At 41.0% G+C, this 14,335-nt stretch overlaps 1 protein-coding gene across 1 annotated transcript in view; it reads left to right on the forward strand.

The window, feature by feature from the left end:
• Positions 1–14,335, forward strand: part of AFF3 (AF4/FMR2 family member 3) — a 476,825-nt gene that overhangs the window by 80,462 nt on the left and 382,028 nt on the right. Inside the window, exon 5 of the mRNA XM_026657569.1 lies at positions 12,189–12,309. Within this exon, the coding sequence (XP_026513354.1) occupies positions 12,189–12,309 (121 nt within the window). The remainder of the gene's footprint in view (positions 1–12,188; positions 12,310–14,335) is intronic.

The raw sequence follows: 14,335 nt of genomic DNA on the forward strand, positions 1-14,335 counted from the left end.
CTCTACTTATGGCCTTTGTGTTTTTTTTTTGTTTTTTAAAGAAACAATTGAAGGCAAAGATCATCATAGCTTGTCAGATTAGAATTGAAATGGCATTCCATGCATAAAGGTGCCTAGGAAAATTCGTTGTGGGAAAATTAGACAAATGGAGTGTTTAGTGTGACCTCTTTGGCAGGGACCGGTGTAATAAGAGACTAGATAGGATATAGGCAGGAGCCGAGATAGATAAGGGCTTGTGTAACAGCCAGCGGAATTTACAAGTTCTCATTCAGTATCAAAAGGTTGACGCCTACATGCAGTTAACCAGTGATGCCATTAGCCTCTAATGCCCACTTCCTAAATTTTCAAACAAAACACCTTCATGCTTTTCCCATGCTGCCCCTTATACCTGGGAGACACTCCCTGTGAACATCTGCAAAATTAACTCCTTATCCTCCCTAAAAATCCTCCTTATAACTCCTTTGCTGTGAGCCTTACAAAAGCTGAGACAACTGCCTTTCACGCTTACCATATTATCTCATTGTTTCCTTGTACTCCCCTGTCTGTCTGTCTCCATCTGTTGTCTCTTGTCTTATATTTAGACTGTAAGCTCTTTGGGGCAGAGACTGTCTCTTTGTTCCATGTTTGTACAGTACCTACACTGGGAGGTCTTGGTACATGTCTGGGGGTCTTAAGTGCGACAAGAGTACAAATAATAATAAGTAATAATAAGTGTTGAGTTAACTTGGAAAGTGCTTCCCTTTTGATTTCTAATGATGTTTTTTAAACTACAAGGAAAAATAATTTTAAACAAAATAAAATATAAAGGTTCAAATCAAATACATTCCCTAGTTTGTGCTACTCAGGTTTGATTTACTGGGGTTTGGCTTAATGAAAAAAAAAATGAGGGTGGGAGTAGGTGACAAATGGAAGATTGTTTCCTACACATTAGCTACAGTGTCAGATTCTCCATAACTAAGGCACCTGTTTAAAACTTTTTTTTTTCATATATGATGTTTGTTTTTTCCTTGCTGATAATCAAAGGGGCAAATTCACTGCTTGTGTAAGGTTATGAAGGTGGTGAATTTGCTGCCCATAAGAATAAAACTTCAACATATCAGGGCAATAGTCTATTTTGGCTCAAGTTACTACTGGGGGCTCTTTCAATTTTAGGTCTTTTTGGAGATTTTAAACATCAGAGCACCAACACCTTAAGGATCATATTAGAAGAAAGTTAAAAATGATCAGTGTTATGATAATACATAAATGGTAGGTTTGTCACAAATGAAGAATGTATGTGTATGAATTTTATGTATATGGAATGGCACATTTTAGAATGTGATGAAGTTATTCTTTCTGAAATAAAAATGATGCTAAAATTAATTGCTGGATTCATTAGTGGGACATTGTTGACTAAGAAAAAGTTGCTTGCTCTTCCAGTGGCAGAGCCATAAATAGTGCTTTTACATAGGTAAATGTCCAACTTTGCTAGAGCCTCTGAATGCTCTTATGTTCTCAGGTTTGTTGGACTAATTCGACCTATTTCTAAATCCAGATTTTCAAAATTGACCAAATCAACTGAGCATAAAACATTTGCATGCACAAAACTCACAAAATGGCTGCACACATAAAATAGTAATTGCACACAAATGACACTTGGCAGTTTGCATGCTCAGAAGCCTATATTGTACACTCAGATGTAGGTTTTGCATGCACTAATTGCATTAATTTCAGTGGATGCAATTTAGGTAGCTCTGAAAACATGGCTCCTAGTTTCAGCCCTCGAATTTTCAGGAAGGTAATTAAAGCACCTGCAAGCTGGCACCTGCCACTGAATGAATGGCTAGTACTACAAGACTGTTCATATTCATGTTTGTATGGTAGTGTTTCATGGTTAATACAAATCATAAACAGGCTATAAAAGATGAAGCATCAATGAATCCTGTCTTTAAAATTGCTCGGAGCTAAAGTTTTAAAACTGATACTGCAAAGTGAAAAATGAAATTTAACCAGACATTTTTGTAAAGAAAAAGTAATTTATTGGATGTAAGATGAAAAGCTGTGAGAGTAAACATCAATCTCGTCTTAGACACATGTCATTGATTTGATGTTTGTTCTGTGCTGCTGCCTGGAGGTAAACTCTTTGAAATAGCAAGGTAGGTGCTTTATCTGTCTGTGGATAGGCGCACAGCTTGCCAAGTTACTGCTTTTTTGAGACCCTGTTACATCTTTATATTCAATCAAAGAGAAAACAGTAAATCAGAGTAATTGCTTTACCCCACGGCATTTCTATTTGTAAATGGAAAATATACTGTAAAAATCTTCAAATTAACTTCTGCTGTTTCAACCAGATGAAAAGTCTAAAAAAGTCACTTGCAGCCCAGTATAGCATTTTATTGATCATGTCACTAGTTCATTAAAGGCTGACTCTTTGTTCTAATTGAACCAATGGTTTAAATTTCATTAGGGAACACACGTAACTCTCAGAAATGTAGAGCTGTCATTTCTAAGAGCTTCTATTAGCAACAGGGTTTTGAAATTATTATTTTTATTTAAGTAAAAATGGAACTGATACCAGTAAATTGGCCAGCAAAGAATATGGACGTCATCAATGAAATGGAAAGCAAAACAAACATGAAATGGTAGCTCTGTTATGCTACATAGGAATTTAACAAGCGAAATACACAGTGCTGTAATAATTAAATTGTCAGTATTAAAATGTTTTCTAAAAATATCTTGTGCTGCTTCCTGTACATTGTTTCTGGATGGCTAGTCTTTCTGTGGTTTAAAATACTATGGTAATGACACCATTATTAAAGTAGTAAAACAGTTTCCATTTTAACCTCAGTTTTTACAACCACCATCCTATATCAGGGCTAGATTGATTCTCCACTGCATTATACCAGTTTTACCTGGGAGCTACTCAATTAAGTTACTCTGACATAAAACTGGTGTAATGCAGTGGAGAATTAGACCATAAAACTTTAAGAAAAAAAACTTTTTTCAGCCTGAAATTTTGTATATTAAGTCATAGGTCTGTTGAGAATTTTTGGAGAAACTTTGAGGATAGTTGAATAAGCCATTTTTAAGTTGTGAATCTTTGAAATATTATTTGTTTTTCACATTTTTAAAATAGTTCTAACTTTGCTCATAATTCAAAAGTGGGCTAAACCTTCAAATAATACTTTTTACATATTATCATCACTTGTACATAGGTCTAGCTTTACTGTTTGGAATTCATAAATCTTTAGGTATTTAAGTTTTGTTTTTGTAGGGTTTTTTCCTGTGAACATTATAGGTTCTTTATGCTGCCATGCAGTGTTTAGGAACTTAACATGGAAACCCACAGACATTTTAATTTCCATGCTCTTGAAAGTAGGCATTGCAGTCTATGGTGCTTCCCTGTGGAGATTGTAAATTCTGACGTGAGAAGGAGAAGAGGGCTCTGACACAGGAGAGGAAGTCTGGGTGCACTGAGGACTTTGAACAACTGGTGGAAAGGAGGATCTGACCTCAAAAAGGGTGTCAGATGATGTTCAATAAAGGTACAATAGGAGTCCCTATGGACTTCATGTGCTCCAGTTTGAGATGTAAAATTAGCTATGTATTTGCCACCCTAAGAAACTGTTCCATATTAATGTAAACATGGATTACGCTTTTGTTGTTCTATTTGGATTTGAGGTTGTAAAAGTTTTATATGTATAATATAGTGTCCGACTGTGAACTATTAGGAGAAGAAACCTGAATAGATAATGTAGCCAAATAATAGTGTCACGAATGGGCATGGATGGTCTGACCTAGTGGTGAGAGCAGGAATCAGACTGGGTCAGATACCAGGAGGTCAAGAGTCCAAGACAGGATAGAGGGCAAAACCAAGAGTCAGGTGTCAGGCAGGGTGAGGTTACTAGGAGATGAGTAGGAGCAGGTATTGTGGGGTGTGCAGTCCTAACCTGCATGGACAACTTCCTGTTCCTGTGCTTGGATTAAATAGAAGCTGGGAACCAAACAGGATCTGCTAGTGTTCCACCAATCAGATTCCAGGACTGGAGTCCTCTGTCAGAGCTCAGCTGCTGTTCTGGCAGGTTGCAGCAGGTCACTAATAATAAATAAATGGAGATATCCTATCTCCTAGAACTGGAAGGGACCTTGAAAGGTCATCAAGTCCAGCCCCCTGCCTTCACTAGCAGGACCAAGTACTGATTTTGCCCTAGATCCCTAAGTGGCCCCCTCAAGGATTGAATTCACAACCCTGGGTTTAGCAGGCTAATGCACAAACCACACAGCTATCCCTCCCTCCAGGTTGGAACTGCCTTGCTCATAGGGGTCCTGTAGACTACTGTTCAAGACTCCTGGTTATTGATAAATAAATACACTTTCCAGATAAAACACTGGGATAAAATACAAATAAGGTTACAATATTAGATCTGCTAAGAACTGTTTTAGAACATATGTAGTTTTTTTTAATTAAAATATCTTGAAATCTAAGAAATACTAACCTAAATCTCTAGAATCAATAAACAAAGATTGAAAGGTCTGGTAACTCAGAGTTAAGCTTCCACATTTTGACTAAATGCGGCCAACCATAGCCAGGTCATTCTACATTCACTTGAGTGTGTTCTCTCACCTTGCAGGTAGATCAGGCTGAGATAGGAAATGTTTTGTCTCCTTTTCCAAAGTTCCTTTACAGCAGGAGACTGTCCCTTAAGGATGGACTGAACCAGGATGCAAGAGAGATTTGCACTTTCTACTTCCATGTGTATCTTATTCTTACTCCAAAATATCAGATGGTGTAAGGATGGAGGTCTGGTAGCAAAAGATTGATGTCTATTTTGGAGCTGCCATTGGTGCTCTCTGTCAATTTTATGGCCTCTAAGAGGTGAAGTAGTGCTGGTGATGACAAACAATATTTGGTATTAGCATGAAGTATCTCAGAAAGGAGGGATGCTTTAGTTTGTAGAAAGAGTCCTGTTCCTTTGGAGTGAATACCACTTGATCATCTAAGAACTTGTGATCTGATGAGGAAGGGGAATGTGTTGATAGGATGTTCTCAGATGCTTCTCAAGTTGGAATTAGAGAATAGTCCTTTCAATTGGAGTTGTTCAACCTACTGGGTGGTCTGGTTCTGGAATGGTTCATCCCAGAAGACAACAAGAAACTCCTGAGGTAGTGAAGCTGCAATGCTTAAAACCTCAGGCTTTTCAGGTGGATGTCTTCTCCATTGCCTGAGACCCTGTTACTATTTGGATGATTTAGGCCTTCTCATGCGTTGTCTGTATCTATTTCTAATGATAGAACTTGGGGAAAAATTGTTCCTTCTGATGTCAAGACAAGCAAAAGACAGCCAGTGCTCCTGTCAGTATTGTGAAGGGTTTTTTTTTTAGGAAAGCTTGGTGTTGCAAAGGGTTTTCTTTCAATTCCTGAGAATCAAGGCATCTATCCTTAATTCTTTCCAGTTAGGGCACATGCTTCAATTGTACAATCCTGAAGAGAAGTTTCAGTCGATCTATGCATCGTATAATGTCCACTGTACATTGTCCAACGTCCAGAGATGTTTTTGTAAATCTTTTTATTTTTAATTATCAAGTTAATTTTTCATAGTCATAGTACCACCTAGAAGAATCAGTGAACTAACCACCCTCTAATCCAAGTCTAAATTCCTGATTTTCCTTAAAGACTGGGTTGTCCAGAACAGGTTGCTAGCCTTTATTCTGAAAAGTTTCCATGTAATTCCAGGAGATGGTCCTTCTTAGTTTTGATCCTGTTTTCCTTCTTAGAAGGAGAAGTTTGGCATTCTCTGGATGTCTGAGCTGCAAAGTACCTGGGAACTCCATAGTTTAGACCGTTATGCAGGAAACATGTCTATTGGGCGGTGGGGAGTGGTAAAGTGTGGGTGGGGAAACTGAGAAGGGAAGAAAGCCATGTAAAGCCACTATAGCCATAGGAATGATGGTGTGCTAACAATCCATTGAACATGAAATGGTATTACATAATTAACAGGTAAATTTTCCTCTCTTAGTATGTGCTTTGGCAGAGCGGAAATAAATCTATATGTGTTTATAAAGCAGATTGAAATACCTAGGATAATATAGAGACAAGGTGGGTGGGGTATCTTTTACTGCATCAACTTTGAAAACTTTTCTCTCCCTCTCACCAACAGAAGTTGGTCCAATAAAAAATACTACCTCACCCACTTTGTCTCTCTAATATCTTGGGACTGACAGGGCTACAATAACACTGCATAGGATAATATAAGCATTATATAAATACAACTTTCATTCATTCATATATAGATGTAAGTACTGCATTTGGACTGCAACTCATGTGCCAATTAATATCTTTTACACATGAATTCAGAATGCATACAGCATTTTAAAAATAACCACGTACTGTCTATGAAAACCACTTAAACCCATCCTTCTAGAGTTCGACTTAAGTGTATGATGTAGAATAAACTGATTTTAAATTTTTGAGGATAGTCTGCTGTTTGGTTGTCTAGTTTTGCCTAACTGCCTAGGCATTTTAGCCGATACTCAAAAAGCTGTATCAATATATTTTTGAGATGCATATGGGAAAAGTCTTGAAATGTTTAAGAACCTGTGCCATATGGCTCAGATATCAGGGAGATGAACATAGTATAAATGCCTAGATAGGTATATGTACATTTTTTTTTAAAAATTACAAAGCGAGGAGCTTTGTCGCTGCCCTAAATGACAGAGGCGTAATGGGAACATGATGATGATGATGAACATTTGTTTGTTTTTTAAAAAGGAAACTCTTAGACTCATTTTCCATTAACTAAAGTGTTTGCAATAAATAAAATTATAGCAGTTGGCCTATTCTCTTTGAAACAAAATAAATAAATACATTTGGTGACATACGTTCATGGAAATATGATTCTTGTAATGTTCTTGAAAATAAGGAGCAGTCTTAAAAATACTAGGGATTTTGCCATCTGCTATTAACAAAGGAACATAACTTTCAACTTGCAGCTGTTTCTAAGGTACTGTTTATAAATGGCATATTAGTCATCATGATGCTGCTTTGTCATTTGCATAGTCATTCTATATTGTTGCAAGTTATGAATTCCATTGCTAAGTCAATATCTAATTCAGGATGTGTAGATGGGCGTTCAAAGACCTAGAAACCATATGTTTTTATTGATTTTTTTGTGTGCATCAAATAAGGGGAGGGAAAAAAGACCCTCAGCTTTAGCAGTGAATGTCATATGGGTGATTTTTTTTAATCTGTGGGTGCCAGAGTGAAGACTCATGTGCTCATTTAATTTCTAGAAACTGGTTAGGGACCAGACGTATAACAGCCTCAAAAGGAGATGTCTGCCTGAACATCTGTCTACAGACTAGATGCCACATATAAAGATTTTCAAGGCCAGAGTTTCTAAATGGGAAGAAAGGTACCTCAAGGTGTAAATGTAAGGGGATCCCTACTACTCCAAGTTAACTTAGGTTGCCTGTGGATTCTTAATTTGGTCCCCTGGTGTGTCTGCATTATGATACTGACCGTGGAGTTCTGCTGTGCATTCTGGGACATTCTTGGCCTGGACCTTGCTACCACCTGGGCCAAGTCCTTAGAGAGCAGAGTGCATCCCCTGTTGTGCATGCAAGCTGTGTTCGCCCTGCTGCCCAAAAGGGGGACCTCTATGACCTGAAGAATTGGCACCAGTGTCACTCCTCAACATGCACTATAAAGTCATAGCGAAGGTCGTCTCTCTGTGGCTGAAGTCTGTGCTGGCAGATGTGATCTACCCTGACCTGACTTATGCCATCCCAGGGTGGACAATTTCTGTCTGGTCTGGGACCTTCTCCATTTCACATGTAGGGATGGTCTCCTGTCCCTCTTCCAGGAGAAAGCATTTGACAGTGTGGATCAAAGGTATCTCCTGGGCACTCTGTGGGCATTCAGCTTTGGTCCCTGCTTTGTGGGGTTTCTCCAGGAGCTATATGCTTCTGCAGAGTGTCTGGTGAAGCTCAACTGGGCCTTGACCAAACCTACCACCTTCGGTCGAGGGGTTCATCATGGCTGCCCACTCTCCAGACAGCTGTATGCCCTCACTATTGAGCCCTTCCTCCGTAAGAGAGTGATGGAGCTGGTACTTCAAGAGCTGGACTTGTGGGTGGTCCCGTCTACATATACCAGTAATGTGCTCCTTGTGGCCCAGGACCTGGGAGACCTAGTATGGGTGGAAGCTTGCCAAGCCATCTGTCTGGCAACCTCCTCCACTTGGGTCAGCTGGGTCAACAGTTCAGGCCTGATGTTCAGGAATGGACGGCAGTTGTGCTCCCTTTCACCAGTGCTCTGTGCCAGCCAGTGAGGCGTAGGCTCGTTGCTCTATATTGATGGTATCTTTCTGTCTCACCAATTGCTCCCTGCTGAAGAACTGGATCAGTCTGGAGGCCAGGGTGTCTGACTGGTTGCGGAAGTGGACAGGACCGCTCTGGTGTCTTTTCCATCCGGGGATGGTGCTGGTGATCAACTAGATAGTTCTGTCCATTATCTGGCACCAGTTCAACCCCCTGAGCCTGCCCCCAGGGACCCTGGCCAGTCTCCAGAAGATTATCCTGGAGCTTTTCTGGACAGTAGTGCATTAAGTCATTGAGCGTCCCCCTGGGACAGCATAAATGGGGCCTCATCTGTAGCCGCAGCCAGACCTACGCTTTCCACCTTCAGGCTCTACAGAGACTCCTTTATGATGCTCATAGTCTGGCTTGGAGTGTGCTGGTGCATACCTTCCTCCACTGCCTCCAAGAGCTCCGATACAACTGTCAACTCTTTTATCTCTATTCAAGATGTCTCCCCCGAAACCTCTCTGAGCTGCTGGTCTTCTGTCAGTACCTCCTCAGGACCAGGAAGCTACTCTCAGCAACTAGGTCTGCAGTGGTTACCCAGGGGGAAGTTCTCCTAGCAGAAACCCTGATATGCAACCCGCACCTTTGTATGCAGAAGGTAGAGGCCCCCTTAGTGTGCTGGACCATTCCTGGGTGGTGCCACCAGAAATAGAGATCTTCTGGACTACAGTCAAAAGGACTGGGTGGACCCTGTGGCACTTGGCCAGTGGGTGGGGTTGTCCTCTCTGTGCATCCCCCATCGTGTGCGCCAGGAGGTGAGGGAAGCCTTGGACCCCTGCTTCTCTTGCTTTTCTTGAGAGGCTCCTGCAGAAGGGCACTCCTCGCCCACCCCTGATCCTGCAGAGCTTGTCATTGGGCCCTTGCTCCACGAACCTCCCTTGCTGCCCCCAACACACTTCCTCACTCGGCTGAATGGCATCCAGCTTATCCATCTCTGAACGGCATCCTGAGAACATCTGTACACTCTCATGCCACATACCATCCACTTCTTTGCCCTTGTGTCCCGCCCTGACTCCAAGTGACAGGACTTGGTGCCATCGGTGGAGATCAGGGAGCCCAATTGGGTTAGCCTGTATTCAACCTTGGTCCTACTACCTGCCAGGGGTATTTGCTGGTGAATCCTCCAGTGAGCCATGAGTACGGGCATGTATCCGGCATGGTTCCCAGACTCCCCTGAAACTTGTCCCTTCTGCAGCAAAAGGGAGACCCTGGTGAACATCTACGTAGAGTGTGCCAGGCTGCAGCCCCTCTTCCAGCTCCTCCAGAACCTTGTTTCCCTGCACCATCTCATTTACACACACCCCATCTGTGCCCCACAAAGTCATGAGCCCTCCTTGTCAACGTCCTCCTGACACTAGCCAAGATGGCCGCCCACCATACCAAGAGGAGGAAGGTGGGCAAGGGGGTTCTCTGCGACTGTGGGACTTATTTTCAATCCCTCATTAAATCACGCCTCTGAGGTGAGTTCTTCTGGGTGGTGTCCAGTGCCTCCTTAGACACACTTTTAGTGCGCTAGGTGCTGTCGGAGGTTCTCAGGTTGGTGTCCCCTTCTGTTGCCCTGTTTTTTAACCTTTGAACCTCGCTCCTGTCGCTGTTTTTTTCATTTGTTGTCCCAAGAATTCATTAGTGGCCAGGGCTCAGTGGCTCCCTCCCCCCAACTTGGTTGAGGAGGTGGACCTTCAGTTCTGGGCAGACCTAGACCCGCCTATCCCAGTACCAACAATAGGCACACACCTTTAAACTTCTGCAACAAATGAGGTAGAGATCCTACAGCGAAATATCTGTCTTCAGTACACAACCTTGATTCATCTCCAGAGCAAGCTGGGAAATATAGTATGTGATCATGTACCACATGGCGCCAGCTTCCTCCTTTCCCTGGGGGTGATCAATCCCCACTCAGCCCCAGGCCCAGCCCCCACTCCACCCCTTCCCCCCCAAGCTCCCACCTTGCCTCTTTCCACCCCCGATCCGGCCCCCACTCCGCCCCTTCCTCCTGTTCGAAGTCACTTATCTATTTACCACACTGGGTTATCTCAGATGATATGGTATAGCAACTGTTGCCTTTAAAATGACATCTGCTTTGTCTCTCTCTATTGTGTGTGGTCTATGTTCTCTACTTTCTCCCATAATGGTTGCTAAATGGACTCTCACCTGCACAAGGCAGGTGCCATTGAAATAGTAAGGCTTTCACCAATGTCTCCGTATAATCTAAGGGACCAGTCTATGATTATCCCATTGGTACAAATGGGTCAAGTCCAGTTCTTTCAGAAGATGTATTATTTTAAGTACATTTGTTGCACATGCAAAGTGAAAAATTGACAGCATTGAATAAAAAAAATATTCTTTAAGCAAAAGAGAAAGTGTATCTTAAGCAGCAGCTTTTCCAGCTTTCTCTGCATTGCTGTATCTTAATTTTGCTTTGAAGAGAAACTTCCTTTGGATCAGAGCACTCTTAAGTCTGCCTGCTCTGTGTTTGGCCTCTGAGTTGAGACTGCAATCAGAGGTGTCAGCTGAGATAGTGGTGAACACCTGTCCATTAAGAATTAGGCTTAGATGTTCATCTCACACAGGTCAACAAATGGGCAGTGGATTTTAGTGTCCTTTGGTCACTACTAAGAAATTATTTTAAAATACTAACAGTGTCTACATATCTTGGGTGTTTTCAGTACATTCATATCTTAAAATTAACAGCTTTGGGCATTTTAACAGTCTTCCCTGACGCATGTTAAGTTAAGTCACTTGGGTAGATGATTTAAAGTCCATTTTGCTTAACTGGGCAGCTATTGAGAAAGACGAGCTTTATTTTATTTATGGCCAATACACTTACTTGACACTAATGTATTTTCCACTTTACAAAACTACATCACAAAAAAAGAGGAAAGCATTATCTGGAAAAAGCAAAATATTAAGTCATCCTTTTAATGTAATCATTGTAAACACTTGTAAACCTGTTTAGGCATTTAGGTTTGTTTTGTGATGAGGATGAAACTTAAGAGATTGAAGTTTGCAAATCTATATATGTTGTGTGGAGGTGATATGGACACAGTGTTCTTCATGTCTTGGACCTGTTATATTAAAATAACATTTTAGAATTTTTTTTGATGTTTGTCTTTCAATATTGGGGCCTTTAGTTTATTTCCAAAAAGGACACAATTGTTTCATGCAGTGATACCATTTAATCCCCAGCGCCCCACTCCCCCAACCCCATCATTCAAATATTCATTTATTCATGCTCTGAAGTTATGATGGTGTCAAATCAGTTTGAAGGAGGAATTGATTCAGCAGTAGTTTCATGACTTGACTGATTAGCAGAGATAAGAAGAAGGAGCATAACTGGGAAAACCATTACAGTATGTAGTTTTAACTGCTCTTTGGGGAGCTAGTTAATGAAAGAATCACTACAGAAACACAGCTATGTAAAAAAGGAGCATTCTCTTATAACACACTGAGGATATGTCATAAGTGGAAATATGTTCATAATTGCTATTTACTCTTAGCTGTAATTACCATGTGTCTTACGAGAACTTTCAGTGCTCTATCAAAGTTGCTTCGATCTTTTCTGCATCGCATTTCAAGCAGAGAAGCTCAGTACGGGCTAGAGCTTGCCCCCTGTGTGGGTTTTTTTTTTTTTTTTGGCTTCCTTAAGAATTTAATTATCCGTTTTCTGTGTGAGAAAGCACTGGGATACCCAGAGACCTGAGCTTCCACTGACTGATTAGACTGGCATTAATCTGATTCATGTTCTTGTTATCTTTGCCATCTGTCTGTGAACCACGCTAATAGATTAACATTGGTTTATGTGTTGCCCTTTAATTTTTTAAAAATTCTCTCTTTCCTTTGACACAGTGTCTATGAACCAGACAGAAATGTTCTGCGGAGGAAAGAATGGGAGAGGAGAAATCAGGAGGCACAGCAGGAAGATGGTTCATTTAATACCAGTTACTCCCTATTCAGTGAACCGTACAAGGTAGATGTTTCCCAACTGTACTGTTCTTTATTTATTTATTTTTGGACAATAAAATGTAGGTTGTACAAGATGTTGCTCAGGCTTCAGTAGTCGCCTACAAGTGTTGGCCTCACAAAACTTGCATATAAACATTTATGGGTCATTGAGAATCATATACTTTTATACTGGTTTCTTACAAAATTCAGTAGTAACTAAAATGAAATAATCTAATACATTGGTGATATTGCATTGAATCTAAGAGGTTGCACTGAATCTAAGAGTAAGGGTGATGGTGCTCTACTTCTAAAGTATTTAGGAAAAATAACTTTGTTAGAATGTGGTCAAGCTAACATAAGAATATCAGAATGGCCATACTGGGTCAGACAAATGGTTCATCTAGCCCAGTATTCTGTCCTCAACAGTGGCCAGTGCCAGATGCTTCAGAGGGAATGGACAGAACAGGGCAATTATCGCATGATCCATACCCTGTCATCCAGTATCTGGCAGTCAGAGGCTTAGGGACACCCAGAGCATGAGGTTGCATCCCTGACCATCTTGGTTAATAGCCATTGATGGACCTATCCTCCATTTACTTATCTAGTTCTTGTTTCAACCCCAGTAAAACGTGTGGCCTTTACAACATCCCCTGCTGTGCATTGTGTGAAGAAGCACTTCCTTAAGTTTGCTTTAAGTCTGCAGTTTATTAATTTTTTTTAAGTGATCTCTGGTTCTTGTGTTATGTGAAGGGGAAAATAACACTTCCTTATTCACTTTCTCCACACCATCCATGATTTCATAGACTGCCATCATATCCTTCCTTAGTTGTCGCCTCTCTAAACTGAACGGTGCCAGTCTTTTTAATCTCTCCTCATCTGGAAGCTGTTCCATACCCCTACACATTTTTGTTGCCCTTCCAATTCTAATATATCTTTTTTTGAGATATGGCAACCAGAACTGCACACAATACTCAATCTGTGTGTGGGTGTATCATAGATTTATATAGTGGCATTATAATATTTTATGTCTCACCTATCCCTTTCCTAATGGTTCCTAACATTGTGTTAGCTTTTTTGATGACTGCTGCACATTGAGCAGATGTTTTCAGAGAACTATCCATGATGAATCCAAGATTTCTGGACCTTATAATTTTGTATGTCTAATTGAGATTGTGTTTTCCAATGTGCATTACTTTATACTTACCAACATTGAATTTCATCTGCCAGTTTTGTTGCCCACTCATATTTAGCTACACACTAAATATGTTTGTATCATGAGTCCAATCTAGGTGCCTGTTGTTTAGCATGACAGTATATATAGTTTATTTTTTATTTGCTATGAATGACACAAACATAATTTGTCTGAAAATACCATCTGCTAGGATTTTAATTCCTGTGGTTCCAGCTTCCAAAAGGGGCAGACAGAATTCCCAAATGTCATTTAAAGTTTTGGTCCCTAAGGGATGGAACACAAGCCAGTCCCACCACCAATGGTCAGGTGTTACCCTTTGAGCTTAAGCACTGCCTAAACTTTGAGGACTGGTAGTTCTTTTTTGAGCATGGTCAGTAAAAGAGCTCCCTGCAGGGGCTGTACCTCTCCAATTGCTGCTCCAGCTCTTTTCTTTGGATGCTTCAAAGCACCGTAGGGTATCTTTTACCTTTAACACTGGCAATGGCTGAAACATGTCCGCTGCTCTGTCTGCTTTGGAGTGGCCTACCAGTTGCACAGGTGTTAGATTTGCTGCAAATGTTACCTTAAGCACTTAGAAAACATGGGAAACATCTTCAAGTCCTCCTCTAGGCACTGCAGAGAGACTACCACAAGTCCCTTATGAAGTCAGCCTGGAGTGTTTTGAAGGGAAAACCCATGAGCACAACCTATGGGCTTGTCTTCACTACAGGCTAAATCGGCGCTGCTACGATCAATGTAGTGGCATTGATTTAGCGAGTCTGGTTAAGACATGCTAAGTTGATGGGAGAGCGCTCTCCCATCGACTTATGTAATGCTCTACAGCCAAAATGCTTCTGAAATAAATGTAGTCAAACTTTAC

The sequence above is a fragment of the Terrapene carolina genome, unplaced genomic scaffold (genome assembly GCF_002925995.2).
Source record: "Terrapene carolina triunguis isolate 2854851 unplaced genomic scaffold, T_m_triunguis-2.0 Scaffold21, whole genome shotgun sequence".
Taxonomy (NCBI): Eukaryota; Metazoa; Chordata; order Testudines; family Emydidae; genus Terrapene; species Terrapene triunguis.